At 40.7% G+C, this 19,573-nt stretch overlaps 1 protein-coding gene across 7 annotated transcripts in view; it reads left to right on the forward strand.

Moving 5' to 3' along the window:
- SPIRE1 (spire type actin nucleation factor 1) overlaps positions 1-19,573 on the forward strand; it is a 215,264-nt gene that overhangs the window by 106,628 nt on the left and 89,063 nt on the right. For all 7 annotated transcript variants that reach the window (XM_034944069.3, XM_034944070.3, XM_034944067.3 and 4 more), the window contains 2 exons: positions 6,825-7,055; positions 18,155-18,280. In XM_034944069.3, coding sequence (XP_034799960.1) covers positions 6,825-7,055; positions 18,155-18,280 — 357 coding nt within the window. The remainder of the gene's footprint in view (positions 1-6,824; positions 7,056-18,154; positions 18,281-19,573) is intronic.

Here is a 19,573-nt window from a genome sequence, read left to right on the forward strand (position 1 = left end):
TTGTTTGTTTTGTTTGTTTGTTTGTTTTAATGTAGGTGTCAGCCAGGCCTTTGTCCTTCCCTTCAGGGCAGCAAGTTCCCCCAGGCCCCGGGTAGGTCTAGAGATGCTGTTTGGTCACTAGGGACTGGAGTCAGAAACCTTAGAAATCTGCCTCCTGTTCTGCCTGGTATTCTGTTCTACTGTGGTTGAGCTAGCACTCAAACCATGGGACACAGTCCTTCCCACTCTTCCCTCGCCTCTTCCACAGGCAGAGGAGCCTCACCCCATGGCCACCACCACAGGCCCATGGGGATTACTGCCAGGCTACTGCTGATGTTCATTGAGGGCCCAAGGCCTTTCCAGTCAGTTTTTAGTGAATGCTGCCAGGCCCTGGGACTCACCCTTCAGGGCAGTGGGCTCCCCTCTGGCCCAGTGCAGATCCGGAAATGCTGTCCTAGAGCCAAGTCCTCTTATTGGGAGCCCCAAGAGCCCACTTGGTGCTCTACCCCACTGTGGCCAAGCTGGTACCTAAATTGCAAGATAAAGCCCCTTTTACTTCTCCCTCTGCTTTACTCAAGCACAAGAAGTCTTTCACCTTAGCTACCACAGCTGGGAAGGGGCTGGGTCTCACCTGAAGCCAACTCATCCTGTAGTCTAACCCAAGGTCCATGGTGTACTACCTGGGTATTGCTGCTGATTATTTAGGGCCCAAGGACTCATTAGTCAGCAGGTGATGAATCCTGCCAAGACTGGTTCCTTCTGTTCAAGGCAGCAGGTTCCTTTCTGCCCCGGGGTATACCTAGAAATCCATTAGCTGGGGCCTGGAATGGGGGGCTCATGACTGCCTGGTGTTCTTGTAGCAGGAAAAGCCGCAGACAAAACCCCTCAGACACCGAGTTAAAGAAGGAAGGGGTTTATTTGGCTGGGAGCATTGGCAAGACTCCTGTCTCAAGAGAGCTCCTGGAGTGAGCAATTCCTGTCCCTTTTAAGGGCTCACAACTCTAAGGGGGTCCACGTGAGAGGGTCGTGATCGATTGAGCAAGCAGGGGGTACGTGACTGAGGGTTGCATACACTGGTAATTAGAACGGAACAGAATAGGACAGGGATCTTCACAGTGCTTTTTTAATGCAAATAACCAATTAGGTCAGGGGTTGATCTTTAACTACCAGGCCCAGGGTGTGGTGCCGGGCTGTCTGCTGGTGGACTTCATTTCTGCCTTTTAGTTTTTACTTCTTCTTTCTTTGGAGGCAGAAACTGGGCATAAGACAATATGAGGGGTGGTCTCCTCCCTTATTCTGTCTTACTGTGGCTGAAGCTGGTATCCAATATGCAAGATATAGTCCTCTTTTCCCTCTCCTCTCTTCAAGTGGAAAAAAGGGGTCTCTTTTGGAGCTGCAGACTGTGCTGCCTGGCGTTGGGAGAGGGATAGTGCAAGTACTCTTTTAGCCATCCTGGCTGGTGTCTCAGTAGGTCATGTACCCCACAAGTCCACTGGCTCTGAGCCCAGCTCAGCACCAGGACTTGCCAGGAGTTGCAGTCCTTGTGGCTTAGAGTGCCTTTGAAGTTCATTTAGAGCCTCAGAGCACTTAAGCACGCAGTGGTAAGGCTTGCCAGAACTCAAGTTCCCACTACTGGGATAGGCATTTAGGCGATTCCTCTGTGGCTAGCGCTGGTCTTAATGTTCCTTCTGTGAGTGGGCATTGGCCTCAGCCCGATTTACTTTCCCCTGTGACAGGACAGCACTGAATTCGGTGCAAAGTCTCACAATTGCTGTGCTTTTCTTTTCCCAAGCACACAGATTCTCTCTGCGGCCCATGGCCACTGCCAGGAGGTGGAGGAGGGGTGGCATCAGCAATTCAAGACTGTCTTTCCTACCCTCTTTGGTGCCTCTTTCAGTGGTCTGAAGTTAAAACCTGGTACTGATTTCTGGTTCTTATGAAGGTGCCATTTTTGTGATAGTTGTTAAATTTGGTGTTCCTGCAGGGCTGATGATCAATAAAGCTGTCTATTCAGCCCTCTTGCTCCACGCCTCTCCCACCCCATATTTCTTTTTTTTTTTTTCTGAGACGGAGTCTCGCTCTGTCACCCAGACTGGAGTGCAGTGGCGTGATGTTGGCTCACTGCAAGCTCTGCCTCCTGCCATGCCATTCTCCCGCCTCAGCCTCCCGAGTAGCTGGGACTACAGGCACCGGTCACCACGCCCGGCTAATTTTGTTTTTGTATTTTTAGTAGACACAGGGTTTCTCCGTGTTAGCCAGGATGGTCTCAATCTCCCGACCTCGTGATCTGCCTGCCTCGGCCTCCCAAAATGCTGGGATTACAGGCGTGAGCCACCGCGCCCAGCCACAACCCAGACTTTTAAGAATACAATTCTATAAGTTTTTGAAAAGATTTCTACTATTTTATTTTATATATACAAAAAGGAACTCAGAAGTAGATGTATTACTGTTATAAAACAACTTACCAATTTAATTATGAGATATTTATTTAGCATCTGCTATGAACCAAGTGCTGTATAACATACAGCATTTTGTTCACAATGGTGAACAAAATAGACAAGATCCAAAGCATTATGGACCTTACATTTTAGTGGAGAAAGTAGACAATAAACAAACATTATGGTTTGAGGTGCTTATTACTTATTCACATGGAAGTATTAAGTAGACCATATGATATATTGCCTGCATCCCAGAGACAAACTGTAGATTAGTAATATAAGTTAAGGAAATATCGGAATACATATTGTATTCATAGCATTGGCTATGTATAAGAGCACTTTGCAAGAGATTTTGGAAGAAAGTGGAGTGCATGAGCTCTGAGGAACTCCATCAATTAAACAGTTGCAGGAGGAAGGATCTGTAGACAGATTGAGAAGTAGTTGCTGAGAGAAAATCTAGAATCCAGAGTGTTTAGAACAGAAGAAATGAGTCACTTGTGTTGGATGCTATTAAGCAGTCATTTAGGATGAGAATGGGTTAAACTTCATATATAGAGATTATTTGTGACTTTAGTATTTGTGTTTCAGTGGTTTCAGAAGGAAAGACGTTAGATGGGAATGAATTAAACAGTGAATGGAAGGAGGGGAAGGAGGGAAAGGAGAGATGGGCGCATTACAGATAGTGGCTCATGTCTATAATCCTAGCACTTTGGGAGACCAAGGCAGGAGGATTGCTCGAGCCCAGGGGTTCAAAACTAGCCTGAGCAACATAGCAAGACCTCATCTCTGCAGAAAATTTAAAAATTAGCCAGGTGTCACCATGCACCTGTAGTCCCAGCTACTCAGGAGGCAGAGGCTGCAGTGAGCCACGATCACACCATTGCACTCTAGCCTGGGTGACAGAGTGAGATCCTGTCTCTCTAGAAAAAAAAGAAGAAATAACAACTCTTTAGAAAAACAAGTACTACATAAACTGCTGCCTTACCTTCATGACTCTATGCAAACGAATACCTGAGATTTTTCTCTTTTCATCTTCATCTTCCAGGCCTTCTGCAGCCTCATAGCCCTCATCATTGCTACCATCAGCGTTGCTACTGCCCTTTCGGGAGGTTTGCTTGTAAAGGGAGTACAGAAATGGGATTGCACTGGAGGGTATGAGGGGTTAGGAGAGTGGGGCTGACCTTTAAACAGGAATAGAAGACCTACTCCTCCACTGTGAAAGGAAGAAAGGGCAAATAAGTAGAGATTCCTATCAGTTTGTACATTTGAAAGTGGGAAAATGATTGTTTTATTTGGAGCTGAGCCCTAGAGAGGCAGAAAAGAGTGTTGGATTAAAGAGAAAGATGATATAAAATGACTTCTTGAAGAAGAATGGATCAGCTCCTGTAGGCAAGGTAATTGAGCAGAGAAAAGAGCAAGCTTGCTGAGTGATTCTTGGGTCTTTGCTATGGTTGGAAGCCATCGCTGGTGTTGGTATTTGCAATGGTTTTGTGATTTTTCTCCCCCCAGCTCTAGAGGGAGAGATAGGGTTATATAACAGGGTTTTTCCCACCTCCCTAGGAAGAAGGATAGGGTTGATTGGGCACGGTAGCTCACAGCTGTAATCCCAGCACTCCGGGAGGCCGAGGCGGGCGGATCACGAGGTCAGGAGATCGAGACTGTCCTGGCCAACATGGTGAAACCCCGACTCTACTAAAATACAAAAAGTACCCCGGCATGGTGGTGCACACCTGTACTCCCAGCTACTCAAGAGGCTGAGGCAGGGGAATCCCTTGAACCTGGGAGGTGGAGATTGCAGTGAGCCAAGATCGCGCCAGTACACTCCAGCCTGGTGACAGAGCAAGACTCTGTCTCAAAAAAAACCACAAAAAACAATAACAAAAACAAACAAAAAGCAAAACAAAAAAAGAAGGGGAGGGTTATATGGATGGTTAGAGTCATCCAATCATGTAAAACTCAGTTAATTGTGATTTCTCACTGGGAATAATTGCAACAAGACCTTCTCAGCTTTAAAAATATATATACTGAATGTAATCTAACTTTTTGATTTCTGAGGCTTTCATTATATTAGTAGGGACTCTCTGATAGTTAAAGTGACTGCCCTAGGTTCAGTTTAACAAGTTTTTTTCTAATGCACACCACAGAGTTAGGCTCTGCCATCTTTGAAAGTTAAAATCCTTGCCCTAAGCCGCACCTGCCTGTGGTGAGAATGGTACATGCTGTGAGAGCAATGTGTACCCTGTGCCGGGGAAGCAATGAAATGGTACCTTCTCCTGAACAGGCTGGTGGACAAAGTGGGGATTGTCCTGGGACACTGCCAGGAGGGATAACTAAAGTAGTCAATTGCCTTGGAACTTAGAAGATCCATTGTTTAAATTCATTTTTATAATAGAAAATAGTGCGTGGTGGCTCATTCCTGTAATCCTAGCACTTTGAGAGGCCAAGGCAGGCCCATTGCTTAAGTCCAGGAGTTTGAGACCAGCTTGGACAACATGGTGAAACCCTGTTTCTAAAAAATTCCAAAAAAAATTAGCCAGGCCTGGTGGTGTGTACCTGTTTTCCCAGCTACTAGGGAGGCTAAGGTGGGAGGATCATCTCAGCCCAAGGAAGTTGAAGCTGCAGTGAGCCATAATTGTACCACTGCCCTCCAGCCCGGGTGACAGAGTGAGACCTTGTCTCAAAAGAAGAAGAAAAAAAAAGAAAGAAAGAAAAGAATGGCTACAGTGCCAGGTCAGACCATAAATCCAGTGAAAATATTACATGTTTTCAGTAAAAAATATTTTAAAACAGTATTGTTTAAAAACTTAGAAGTTAAGAATTTTTAAGCATGATATTCATTTTGAATGCTAGTGTTGAGAAAATATTATTTCATTGGTAAAGTAGATTTCAGATTTTGTAGAGAATTTTTGAATTTTTGTAGAGAATTTTGAGTGAGGCTTTTAAGAGCTAGCCAGTGACTCTCTTGTATTTAACTCATGTTAGAAACTTCTGACTTTCTTTTTTATTTGTGATGCACTTTTTAAAAAATGCGGTATTACCAGCTATAAATGAAATACTGAAAATGAAAGATTTTATTTATTTTGGGAGTAACTGATAAACATTGGAAAAGAATGGGCTAAAGGAAGGAGAGAGCAGTGAGAACATTATTGAGTCCCTGTAATAAGTCAGATATTGTACCAGGTACTTCCATGCATAGTGAATGCATAGTCTCAACAGAATCTTATTAAATGGAGGTATCATTGACATCCCCATTTAACGGATGAGAAAAGTCATCACTAAAATGATTTGTCCTGAGGCAGCTGGCTAGTGGTAAAAGTCAGGATTTAATTTTAATTCTTTGGCTTCATTGCCTGTTTGTTGTTGTTGTTGTTGTTGTTTGTTTGTTTGTTTGTTTTGAGATAGAGTTTTGCTCGGTCACCCAGGCTGAAGTGCAGTGGCACAATGTCAGCTCACTGCAACCTCCGCTTCCCCAGTTCAAGCGATTCTCCCGCCTCAGCCTTCCAAGAAACTGGGATTACCGGCACACGCCACCACACCCAGCTCATTTTTGTATTTTTAGTAGAGACAGGGTTTCGCCATGTTGGCCAGGCTGATCTCGAACTCCTGACCTCAAGTGATCTGCTCGCCTCAGCCTCCCAAAGTGCTGGGATTACAGGCATGAGCCACCGCGCTGGCTGCCAGTGTTCTTTAGAGAGAGAACAATAAAATTAAAAGGTTTTATATGTGATTTTTTTTATATATAGCAGAAAGGCAGTATTGAGAAATAAAGTGGGATTTCCTGTATTGGCCAAAGTCTGGAGCAGTTGTCGAGGTGGTATACAACAGTGGTGTATCTACTGTTCATAAATGAGGTTCATTTGTCCGGCAGTAATATTGATGGAGGTGTGTGGTAGGGAGGGTTATCTGTGAGCTGCCTTGAAAATTCAGGGTTTGCAAAAGGTCTCTCATTTGTTTGCATCGTCTGAGAGGATGTGTTTTCAGTGATTGAATGGAACTAGAGAAGTGTGTATACATGGATATGAATAGATTTTTGTTGTTGTTTAGGCTTGAGTTAATTGCTACCCGTAAGTGAGTTTTCAGTCTTTCAGATACTTGGGATGTCTGTGCATCTCTAATTAGATAAACATTGGCATAAGAGTTCTGAGAGGATATATTCTTTGATAACTATATCTGTTCTCAGAAATACCTTTTGGAAATGTGGAAAATCAACTCGGTTAATATTTTATATATGAATGGCAAATACAAATTTTAACACAAAGTGTAAATCTAAGAGAATATAAAAAGGGTTTGTGTATGTGTTGTATGTTGGTTTGAGGGAAAAAATCATACTAAACATCTTATGCCTCACAATTAGTCCTAGAAAGCTCTTCATTCATCTCCATTAACCACTTTTTAAAATGTTCCTAGGTCATTGAATCTTTGGGAATTATTATTTATAAAGCACTGGACTATGGTTTGAAGGAGAATGAAGAAAGGGAATTAAGCCCTCCCCTAGAGCAGCTCATCGATCACATGGCCAACACGGTGGAAGCTGACGGTAGCAATGATGAGGGCTATGAGGCTGCAGAAGAAGGCCTGGGAGATGAAGATGAAAAGAGAAAAATCTCAGCTATTCGGTCATATAGAGATGTCATGAAGGTAAGGCAGCGTTTTATGCAGTACTTGTTTTTTTCAAGAGTTGTTATTTCTTCTTCTTTTTTTTTCCCCTGGAGAGATGGTCTCACTCTGTCGCCCAGGCTAGAGTGCAGTGGTGTGATCATGGCTCACTGCAGCCTCTGCCTCATGAGTAGCTGGGACTACAGGTGTATGCCACCACACCTGGCTAATTTTTAAATTTTTTGCAGAGATGAGGTCTTGCTATGTTGCTCAGGCTGGTTTTGAACCCCTGGGCTCAAGTGATCCTCCTGCCTTGGCCTCCCAGAGTGCTGGGATTACAGAAATGAGCCACTGTGTCCAGGCTGTTATTTTTTTAAAAATTGAATGGTTGACACATATCTACATTTATTTAAAAATAATAACGAGGCTGGGCGCAGTGGCTCACGGCTGTAATCCCAGCACTTTGGGAGGCCGAGGCAGGCGGATCACGAGGTCAGGAGATCAAGAACATCCTGGCTAACACGGTCAAACCCTGTCTCTACTAAAAATACAAAAAATTAGCTGGGCGTGGTGGCGGGCACCTGTAGTCCCAGCTACTCGGGAGGCTGAGGCAGGAGAATGGCATGAACCTGGGAGGCAGAGCTTGCAGTGAGCTGAGATCACGCCACTGCACTTCAGCCTGGATGACAGAGTGAGACTCCGTCTCAATAATAATAATAATAATAATAATAATAATAATAATAAAGAATGGTGATTCAGCATTTAATAATAGTTCCCAGATTTGTCAGCAGCCTGAACATGGACATTTATGATTGAATCATAACTCAAGAAACCGCTTTTAGATATTATATACCCCTTATCATTACATGTCATGTATCAGCTTGACTGGGCATTATATCTTCAGTTGACCTCTGTATTTCCTTTTTCTAGAGTAAATAACAACTATAATCCACTTACTTACATGAAGATTTTGCATCTCAAGTGTCACAGCTGATTGTTTTAGGTTTTCTTGACCTACTTAGTGGTATTTATATGTAATGAAGCAAGTTTGGTCGGTTATACGGAATTTTTCTCTTTTAAACTTTGCTATGTACTTGAAGGTCATAATTTCTACCATGCCAAATGTACAGAGATTAACATCAAACAGATTTGTCAAATTAGCCATAAAAGCATTCTGTTTTCAGTTATTTATATATGATATTTACTAGGTTTTATAAGCAGTGTCAATGGTGTATCTCTTATTTTCCAACTTTTCATAAAGTTCTATATTCAGAGACAGGAATGTAGAAGCACTGTGACAATGGTAGTTTTCAGGTGTGCTGAGTGCCCCTGTTCCTTAGGCCTCCTTAGATGGTACAACTTTCAAGGACTCTGGAAAGAACTATACAAGTTATTATTCTTATGAAATTCAGATATATTCTTTAGTTTTTTTAAGATGTGTAGTGCTTCTCATTTTAAATCAGCAGGCTCTACACATGAAATACATATATATAAATACACAAACAAATAGAAATTTGATGTGTTTTATTTATGTTATGTTTTCTAGATGTTAAGGTTTGTTTTTTAAAAACATGTAAACACACTTAAAGGCCAGTTAAACTTTCTGCAGGCCACAAATGACCAGCTTGTTCTGTGGAAGACCATTGATAAATAGTGATTGAAAAAATGAAGAGTAAAAGGTTTTACATTAAGAAGCAAAACCACTCATACATCTGAAAGTGAGCTAACAGTATTTTGGTGGTGTGTGTGTTGGGCGAAGTATACATAAGGAGTGGTGAAAGAGGAAAGGAACACCCACCTAACCAACTAGATCCATAAAATCAACCCTGGCACCAGTAATGTAACATGTCATAGCCAGATTGCTGTCTTAAACTACAGGTTTGGAAGATGAGATCCAGAGAGTAATTGGAATTTTAAAATTCTTATTCAATGACATTAAATATCTTAACTTATAAAAAAAATTATTGGACATTTAGAAGTTTGAATGGATACCTTTTATTTTTTAATTTGAGCTACTGTGGTTCCCTAACTTATTGCTATCATTATATGAAAAATGAATAGTTAAAAGGGTGCTTACGAGGACAGGTTTTTGGCTGGGCATGGTGGCTCACACCTGTAATCCCACCACTTTGGGAGACCCAGGTGGGAGGATCACTTGAGCTCAGGAGTTTGAGACCAGCCTGGGCAACATAGTGAGACCTCGTCTCTATTTAAAAGGAAAAAAAAAACCGACTGGGCGCGATAGCTGATGCCTGTAATCCCAGCATTTTGGGAGGCCGAGGCAGGTGGATCACTTGAGGCCAAGAGTTCAAGACTAGCTGGCCAACATGGGGAAACCCTGTTTCTACTAAAAAAAAAATACAAAATTAATCAGGTGTGGTGGCACATACCTATAGTCCCAGCTAGTCAGGAGGCTGAGGCATGAGAATCTCTTGAACCTGGGAGGTGGAGGTTGCATTGAGCTGAGAGCGCACCACTGCACTCCAGCCTGGGTGACAGAGTGAGACTCTGTCTCAAAAAAAGAAAAAAAAAAAAGAAAGAAAGAAAGAAAGAAAAGAAATTTTTTTTAAGGTTTTATAGATTGAAGGAAAACTGAAGACTACCAATTCTATCAGAAATTTTATTGGAGAATATCACAACCTCACCTGTTGTTTCTTGGTTTCCATGCTAATCAAAACTGACCCATAAAATTCTCCACATCTGTGACTGTTCTGAATGTTCCATGTAGCTGAATGAGAAGAAAAATAATTGCTGAAACATTTTACAAGTAAACGGAAATTTTAAAATATTATAAAACCCATGATTCCTCATCATATAGTGCAGATATGAGTTTGTGGTTTGGTTAGCAGGTTAAAAACCTCAATTCATAAATTGACTCATTGTTTACTTTGTTGGAAGAGAAGACAAGAATTATTTGAAGAATTGTAACTGCTTTCTCCTTGTTTGAAGTAGAAATGTGAAACTAAGTTTAATTAATACAAATAATAGGATGTTTAAGGACTTGAAACAATTTGTTTTCAATTCTTAGCAAGCAAGACGCTCTTTAATGTGTAACTTTTGTCCTGGATAGTCTTTTATTTCAAGTAATCTAATAATTTGTTATGTTTTAATATGGTACATTGTAGTTGAAAAGTGCCTTTATATTCCCCTTCTATTACTGGAGCCTTAGGGTAACACTGTGAGGTAGATTGGGCAGGCGTTCCAATACCCGTTTCACAAAGTAAGTCAGGGGGAGAGTAATGTTAGAAGACAGAGTGGAATGCTATCTTCAAAGTTCTAACATTAAATCTAGAATTATTTATCCAGTATAATGTCTCAACAATAAAGGTAAAATATCAGCTAGGCATGGTGGATCACCTGAGCCCAGGAGGTTGAGGCTGCAGTGGGCAGTAATGGTGCCATTGCACTCAAGCCTGGGAGACACAGTGAGACCTTTTTTTGTTTTGTTTCTTTAAAAAAAGGTAAAATATCTTATCTGACAAACACAGAAAATTTGTCACCAGCAGACCTTGACTAAAGGCAATACTAAAGAGTATACGTCAGGCAGAAGGCAGTCCATGTCTGGTAGAAACTAGGAGATGCAGAAGATTTGAAGAGCAAAGAAAAATAAACATGGGCCAGACATGGTGGCTCACGCCTGTAATTCCAGCACTTTGGGAGGCCGAGATGAGCAGATCATTTGAGGTCAGGAGTTCACAACCAGCCTGGCCAACATAGTGAAACCCCATCTCTACTAAAAATACAAAAAAATTAGCTGGGCGTGGTGGTGCATGCCTGAAATCCCAGCTACTTGTGAGGCTAAGGCAGGAGAATGGCTTGAACCTGGGAGGCGGAGGTTGCAGTAAGCCAAGATTGTGCCCCTGCACTCCAGCCTGGGCGATGGAGCAAGACTCCACCTCAAAAAAAGAAAAATAAACATGAAAATAAATCTAAATGAATATTAACAGCAAAAAATAATAATGTCTTACATGATTTAGAATATATTTAGAATTAAAATGTATAACAGTAGCGTGGAGTTAGTGTTCTAAGACCTTGGCATTGGGAAGAGGTTAAAGCACTAATTTATTAGTGCTAACCTTTATTAGGAAAGCCACTAAAGCCTAACCTTTATTAGAAAAGCCACTAAAAATAAATAAAAGAATTTGTAAATATCAGGCCAATAGGGAAGGGGGCAGGTGGAGCTAATAAAATTACTGGTAATCCAAAAGAAGAGATGGAAAGAATTGAAAAGGAATATAGAACAGGTGAGAAAACAAATAGAAGATGGTAATTTGATACTGAAATATATTGGTAATTACATTAAATGTAAATGGTCTAAATTTATACTGCTCAGTACAGTAGTTACTAGCCACATGTGACTGTTAATCACTTGAAATGTGGTTAGTCTAAATTGACGTGGACTGAAAGTACAAAATCTATACTGGATTCCAAACACTTAGTACCAAAAAAAGAATGTAAAATGCCTTGTTGGCTGGGTGCGGTGGCTCATGCCTGTAATCCCAGCACTTTGGGAGGCTGAGGTGGGTGGATCATTTGAGGTCAGGAGTTCGAGACCTGACTACCGTGGTGAAACCCCGTCTCTACTAAAAAGACAAAAAAATTAGCCAGGCATGGTGCTGCATGCCTGTAATCCCAGCTACTCGGGAGGCTAGGGCAGGAGAATCACTTGAACCCGGGAAGCAGAGGTTGCAGTGAGCCGAGATCATGCCAGTGCACTCCAGCCTGGGCAGCAGAGTGAGACTCCATCTCAAAAGAAAAAAAAAAAAAAGCCTTGTTAATAATTTTTGTATTGGCTATAATTTGAAGTATTACAATAATATATATTATTGTATTGGGTTAACTAAAATATATTATCAAAGTTAATTTCACTTGTTTCTTTTTTTTTTTTGATGTGGCTACTAGAAAATTTAAAACTACATACATGGCTCACACTGTATTTCTGTGGATTGTACTAGCCTAAAATACTCTAATTTTTAAAAGACACAGATTTTTAGACTGCATTAAAAATACAAAATCCAATCATATGTTGTTTACTGAGTAGACACTATAAATAGGACATAGAAAGCTTGAGTAAAAGAATGGAAAAATATAACATTCTAACCAAAAGAAAAGTATCACAGATATTATTTTAATATAAAATGGACCTAAAGGCAAAAAGCATTATTAGAGATAAAAAAGGATGCTTACTGATAAAAAGTTCAATTTACTAAGGAGAAATAGCATTCATAAATTTATGTGCACCTAGTAACATAGCCTGTAACAGTAGCATTGAACAACATTCAAACAAATACAACTAAAAGGGGAAGTAGACAAATGTACAACCATAGAGGGAGGTTTAAAATACCTCTCTTAGTATCAGTACAAATATAGAATATTTGGACAATGAGAATAACAAACCTGACTTAATAGGACATGCCACCCATCCACTGCAGAGTACACATTCTTTTCAGGTATACATGGAACAATTAAAAATTTCTCCATATTCCAGGCCTTAAAGCAAGTCTTAACAAATTTCAAAGGGTTATAATTACATAGGAAATGTTCTGTTACCATAGTGGAATCAAGCCAGATATGAATAACAAAAAGATTTTATTATTTCTACATATACTTGGAAATTAAGAAACTACTTTTAAATGCCCCAAGAGTCAAAGAAGAAATCACAATGGAAATAAACTGAATAATAACAAATGCGTGACCTATCAAAATTTGTGGTATGCAGACCAGGCTTGGTGGCTCACACCTATAATCCCAGCACTTTGGGAGGCCAAGGCAGGTAGATCGCTTGAGGCTGAGAGCAAATATGCTGCACAAAGGGGTGATTCACACCCCGGGCAGGACAGTGCAGGATGGTGTGAGATTTCACCATGCAACTCAGCACAGCATATAATTTAAAGCTTAGGATTTATTTATTTCTGGAATTTTCCATATAATATCTTTGGATGCAGTTGACCACAGGTAACTGAAGCCATGGAAAGTGAAACTGTGGATAAGGAAGAACTACTGTAATTTAAATCCTAACAATTGCTAAGAAGAAAATGCAGAATGCAGTGATTAAAAAGTAACAGAGAGGCCAGGTGCAGTGGCTCACGCCTGTAATCCCAGCACTTTGAGAGGCCGAGGTGGACAGATCACCTGAGATCAGGAGTTTGAGACCAGCCTGGCCAACATGGTGAAACTCCGTCTCTACTAAAAATACAAAAAATAGCTGGGCATAGTGGTGCAAGCCTGTAATCCCAGCTACTTGGGAGGCTGAGGCAGGAGAATCGCTTGAACCTGGGAGGCGGAGGTTGCAATGAGCCAAGATCGCGACACTTCGCTCCAGTCTGGGCAACAAGAGTGAAACCCCATTTCAAAAAAAAAGTAACAGAGAAATTAGAGGGGGGTATCATCTAGAAAGGACAAACAGGGAAGACGTTCTGAGCAGGTGACGTTGAAATCAACACCTGGAGGAGTGAGGAATCAGCAAAAAGATTGGTGTGTTTTAAAGAAACAAGCCTAGGATTACCAAAACAAAGTGGAAGGAAGAGCCACAAATGGGATTTGAGACATAGGTGTGAGCTAGATGACGAAGGACTTGAGGAACACTGAAGAGTTTGGGTTTTAAGTTCAGTGGGAGCCACTGGCCCTTCCATGCCTGGGACACTCTTTCCTTAGGTCTGTGCATGGCTCACTCCAATCTTCATTGAGCTCTCTGCTCTGGTGCCACCTACTGACCACTCTTTCCACATTATTGCCCCTCCCCACCACTGGCCTCATTTTCTACCTCTCATCTGCTTTCTTTTTCTTTTTCTTTCTTGCTTTTCTTTTTTTTTTTTTAAGACAGAGTCTCTCTCTGTTGCCCAGGCTGGAGTGCAGTGGCGTGATCTCGGCTCACTGCAGCCTCCACTTCCCGGGTTCAAGCAATTCTCCTGCCTCAGCCTCCCAAGTAGCTGGGATTACAGGCACTCGCCACCATGTTCAGCTAATTTTTGTATTTTTAGTAGAGACAGGGTTTCACTATGTTGGTCAGGCTGGTCTCGAACTCCTGACCTCAGGTGATCCACCTCAGCCTCCCAAAGTGCTGAGATTACAGGTGTGAGCCACCACACCTGGCCTATTTTTCTTAATAGTAGCTGTTATTCCCAACGTGTGTGTGTGTGTGTGTGTGTGTGTGTGTGTGTGTGTGTGTGTATGTGTATGTTTAAGGGTCTGAGATACCCATTACTATTTTTGAGAGGAACGGGATGTTGACTTGTTCAATACTGTATTAGTCCTTTTTCATACTGCTGATAAAGACATAACCTAAAACTGGGAAGAAAAATAGGTTTAATGGACTCACAGTTCCACGTGGCTAAGGAGGCCTCACAATCATGGCGGAAATCAAAGAGGAGCAAGTCATGTCTTACATCGCTGGCAGCAGGCCAAAAAAGAGCTTGTGCAGGGAAACTCCTCCTTATAAAACCATCAGATCTCATGAGACTTACTCACTGTCATGAGAACAGCAAGGGGAAGACCTGCCCCCATGATTCAGTTACCTCCCACTAGGTCCCTCCCACAACACATGGGAATTCAAGATGAGATTTGGGTGGGGACACAGCCAAACCATATCAAATACTGTGTTTCTTTCTACCACAGTGCCTGGTACGTAGTTGACATTTGGTGAATATTGTTTGAATGAATGATTGGATGCTTTTAAGCAGGGGATGAACATAATCCAAATTATATTTATAAAAGATTTTGCCTGTCAGGTGAAGAAAAACCATGTAGACTAGTGAGAGAGGAAGTTAGGAGTCCTCTAATGAAAGAAAATGGTAGCTGTGACCGTGATGATGGTGGAGGAGATGGAGAAAAGTAGAGAACTGTCAGGTGGTATATTTTGAAGGTAGAAACAACAAGACTTACTGATGGATTGGATATGAGTGGTATGGGAATAAAGAATAATCAAGGATGATTCTCAGCTGGGCATGGTGCCACACACCTGTAATCCCAGCTATTCAGGAGGCTGAGGCAGGAGTATTGCCTGAGCCCAAGAGTTCAAGACCAGCTTGGGCAACATAGCAAGACCCTATATTAAGGGGGGGAAAAAAGGATGACTCAGAGTTGTTTGAGCTGTCTTTGTGACTTCTGAGTGGAAATGCTAAGTACATAGCCATAAGTGGTTAACATAAAGGGCTGGCCTGGAATAGGGGTTGAGGAGTTACCAGCCTATAGGTGGCATTTAAAGCCATTAGACTAGACAAGGGCAGCTACAGTAAGCAGAGGATACCCAAAGATCCAAGACTGATCCCTCAAAAACCTCAGTATTTCAGTTTAATTTAGAAGTTTATACGTAGAGCAAAGAGGAGAGACAGATTTATATAAGAGGTTACATAAACCAGTCCTCTCTTTTTAGAGATAAATGGAAACCCAGCAATGTTAAATAACTTGTCCAAGGTCATATAACCTAATTTTGTCCCCCTAACCCCTGATGTCTCTTTTTTTGTAACTATAAAAATGATTTTGTTGCATGCTTACTGTATACCATGCTCTATGCTTTAAGTACTTTAAGAACATTATTCCCTTTAATATAAAGGGAATTACATTTATTTTAGAGTAAAATGGAAAAGAACTTGGGCTCCAGAGAGACTACCTGGTTTCGGTTCCATTTATGCCATTGACTAGCTGTGTATCCTTGGGCAAATTACTTACCTGGTCTAAATCTCAGTTTCCTGATCTCTAAATTGGGTTGTTGCAAGGGGCCCCTTGCAATTCCATATGAATTTTAGGATCAGTCTTTCTATTTCTTAAAGAAAGGCTGTTGGGATTTTGTTAGGGATTGCATTCAATCTGTTCATCACTTTGGGTAATGTTGTTGCCTTAACTATATTGTCTTCCAATGTATGAGTACAAGATGTCTTTCTGTTTATTTAGGTCTTCTTTAATTTCTTTTACAATATTTTGTACTCTTCAGTGTATAAGTCTTAACCTCCTTGGTTAAATTTATTTCTTAGCATTTTTGATGCAATTGTGAATGGAGTGATTTTCTTGACCTCATTATCCAGTTGTTCTCTGGCCATGTGTAGAAATACAACTGATTTTGTTTGTTAATCATGTATTCTGCAACTGCTGAAATTGCTTATGAACTCTAGTAGTATTACTTTAGACTTTTTATGTGTAAGACTGTCATATGCATTTAAAAAAACATTTTTTAGACCTAGCTATTACCTTTACACCAGTGTTTTTAAAGTTGCAGTTTACAACCAGTGAATGGGTTGTGAATTCAATTGAATGTGCAAGTTTTGTTTTGTGAAGCTTTTGTATGTATAACATGCACATATGCATGTGTTTGTGTATAATATGTGAATATATAAAATTTATTTCTTACTGTGGATAGCAGTTGAAAACTTTGAAACCCAGTGGCTTTATGCAATTTCTTTGTGTGACTGGAATATAAGATTAGGGTTAACTTACATAAGGTAAAGCCTCAGTAGTTGTCTTTCATTACCTTGAATGACAATTCTGTATTGCAAGATGTTTTCTAAATACAAAAATAATTGAGCACAAAATATACTCTCTGTTTACTAGTGGCTCTGTGAGTAATAAACTTGTGAGATTTCTGCTTTTAATGCTTCTGGATAAAGCAGCTTTTAGCTTTTTTTGCTACTGTGAAGAAGGTTTCCTATTCAAACTAGAGATATTTTCTTGAGAATGTATTTTGTAAAAGCTAGTGATCTATTCGATTGTGTAAGATGGTTACTATACGTGAAAACAGAAAGCCACATTATTAAGGATATTACAAACTACAAAGATGTCATTTATTCTTTAATTGATAGAAATTATTAAAATAAGATGCATATTTTTAGTTATTGTATTAGTGTCAAGTTTACTGACTAGTAAGAAATTAAGAGAACTTACAGCTTGTTAGTGCAAATGAAGTACTTTAAAATGTAATGATTGTACGTGGATACAAAATTATTTTATAGAAAGATAAAATTATTCCTGTGTATGGGACTCTTAATAGGATGTCTTTCCAATCTGATAAATTAAATGGTGTTTGATTTTTCTGAATTGCTTTGCATGATACTAAGTTGCACCTTTTACCCACAAGTAGTTGGGTGGGGATTATGGACTATGTATGGTAAAGGACATTAGGGCTGTAGGCAGCACCTGTGGCCTTACATTGCCCTCTGCCCTCTTTCCTCCACTCCCCATCTACTGATGAGGCAGCTTCCCTGAGGTCCATATGTTTTCCTGACATTCTTTTTTTTTTTTTTTTTACTGCGTTACAAAATTCGACATGTATTGGAACAAGCCTGGCTTCAGAACCCAGTAGGGGCTGACTGTGTTTGACTTCTCCTTCTCCCTCTTGGTAACCATGTGACTATGGACAGACAAGTCATGTGACTCCTCTTAGCCTCAGTTTCTTTTTCCATTAAAATGAGGATAATTCAGCATTACATTGAAGAGTAAATGGTATTATGTTGTATATACGACATGTCAGATATTGTAGCTGGCATGATAATTGCTTAATAAATGGTAACTGTTAAAAAACTGGATCCATCATCAGTATACAATAAACGGTGGTTCCCTTTCTGTTCCCAACCAAAACTTTTACATATGTCCTATCATTTTCAAATAGAAGCTAATTCTAGTAAGCTCATCTGTGCTGTTGGGTCTCAGTTAGTGGACCACTTTTCCCGTATAATTATGTAGACCTTACTGATGGTCTTGTGGTACATTAAGCCCTGGTTGATGGGAATTGCCTGGCTGTCTGATATGAAAATACAGATACAGGGGTGTGTCTGTTTTTTTGGTTTTTATTGTTATTTTGAGATGAAGTCTCACTCTGTCACCCATGCTAGAGTACAGTGGCATGATCTCCACTCACTGCAACCTCCGCCTCCCAGGTTCAAGCGATTGTCCTGCCTCAGCTTCCTGAGTAGCTGGGATTACAGGTGTGTGCCACCACGCCCAACTAATTTTTGTATTTTTAGTAGAGACAGGGTTTCACCATGTTGGTCAGGCTGGTCTTGAACTCTCGACCTCATGATCTGCCTGCGTTGGCCTCCCAAAGTGCTGGGATTACAGGCGTGAACCACAGCACTCTGCTCATGTCTGTTTTTAAGTACAAAAAAAACCCAAATAGTAACGAAGCGCCATTATTTTATTTTCCCCTTCTATAGTTGTGTGCTGCTCATCTCCCTACTGAATCAGATGCACCAAATCATTATCAGGCAGTATGTCGTGCACTGTTTGCAGAAACAATGGAGCTCCATACATTTCTGACCAAAATTAAGAGTGCAAAAGAGGTGAGTACTACTGCTTTGATATTTATTGGCATTGTTTGATTGGCATGCATTTGATATTTGTTGGAAGAGAAACCTAAATTTTCAATATTGTCCGCTGTATTGTTTTAAAAGATTTATTACTATCCTTTAGATGAGTGCTGAAAGTCATTTAGGAAAGAAGCAACTTAGGTAAAATTAAATCGATTGTATTGAAATATAAACAGTGTGAACCATTTAAGAAACAGATTTTCATACAGATTCCTTGCAAATGGAAATAAATGCTACTGAACTAGTTCAGTCCATTCCCATGTGACTTGCTTTCCACCCCCTTTCTGTCGCTCTTCTCTTCTGTCCATTCTGAAACGTGTTAGGACCTCTTCCGGGAAGGGATAAAGGCTCAGAAAAGAGGTGACACTCACATATGATCATATAACTGTTTTATTTATTGTTTATTTAAAAGGTGAGTCACCATGTGTTACATAGGTGGTTGTGAAGATTCAGTGAGATCTTATATAAAATAGCACAGCATCTGGCAGAAGGTGAGAGCTCAGTACATGTTAGGTAATGGATATATATTAGGGTTGTCCAGAGAGACAGAGCCAATGGGATATATAGACATATAGGTATATGAAAGGGGGCCAGGTGCAGGCTCATGCCTGTAATCCCAGCTACTTGGGAGGCTCAGACAGGAGGATCACTTGAGGCCAGGAGTTCAAGATATATGAGAGGGGACTTATTAGGGGAATTGGCTCATGTCATTATGGAGGCTGAGAAGTCCCATGACAGGGTGTCTGCAAGCTGGAGACCCTGTTATTCCAGCAGCACAGCTCAGTCCAAGTCCAAAGACCAAGGGTAGGAGAAGAAAAGTATATCCCAGCACCAGGAGAGAGAGAGAGACCAATTTTCCTTCCTCTGTTTTATTCTATCCAGGGCCCCAGCCAAATGGATGGTGCCCACCTAAACTGAGGGCACCACTTAGTCCACTCAGACTCACACACTAGTATCCTCTGGTAACACATTCATCTAAATATATATCTAAAAATAATGCTTTACCAGTTCTCTAGGTATTCTTTAATTCAGTCAAGTCGACACCTAAAATTAACTGTCACAGTATCATTTCTTTTACAACTAACATATAGGGTTTATCAGAAGCACTAGGCTAAAACTTACCATGACCCACAGTTTGGGGAAGAACACATACTGGATATGTAAGCAAGAAAGGAAAAACTAAACTATTTGCCCAATAAGGTGTACTTAACCCTGGTAGTAAGTAGGTGACGGATGTGTCAGGCAGATCACCCTTAATAAATCACC

Source organism: Pan paniscus, chromosome 17 (assembly GCF_029289425.2).
Source record: "Pan paniscus chromosome 17, NHGRI_mPanPan1-v2.0_pri, whole genome shotgun sequence".
In the NCBI taxonomy this organism is placed as follows: domain Eukaryota; kingdom Metazoa; phylum Chordata; class Mammalia; order Primates; family Hominidae; genus Pan; species Pan paniscus.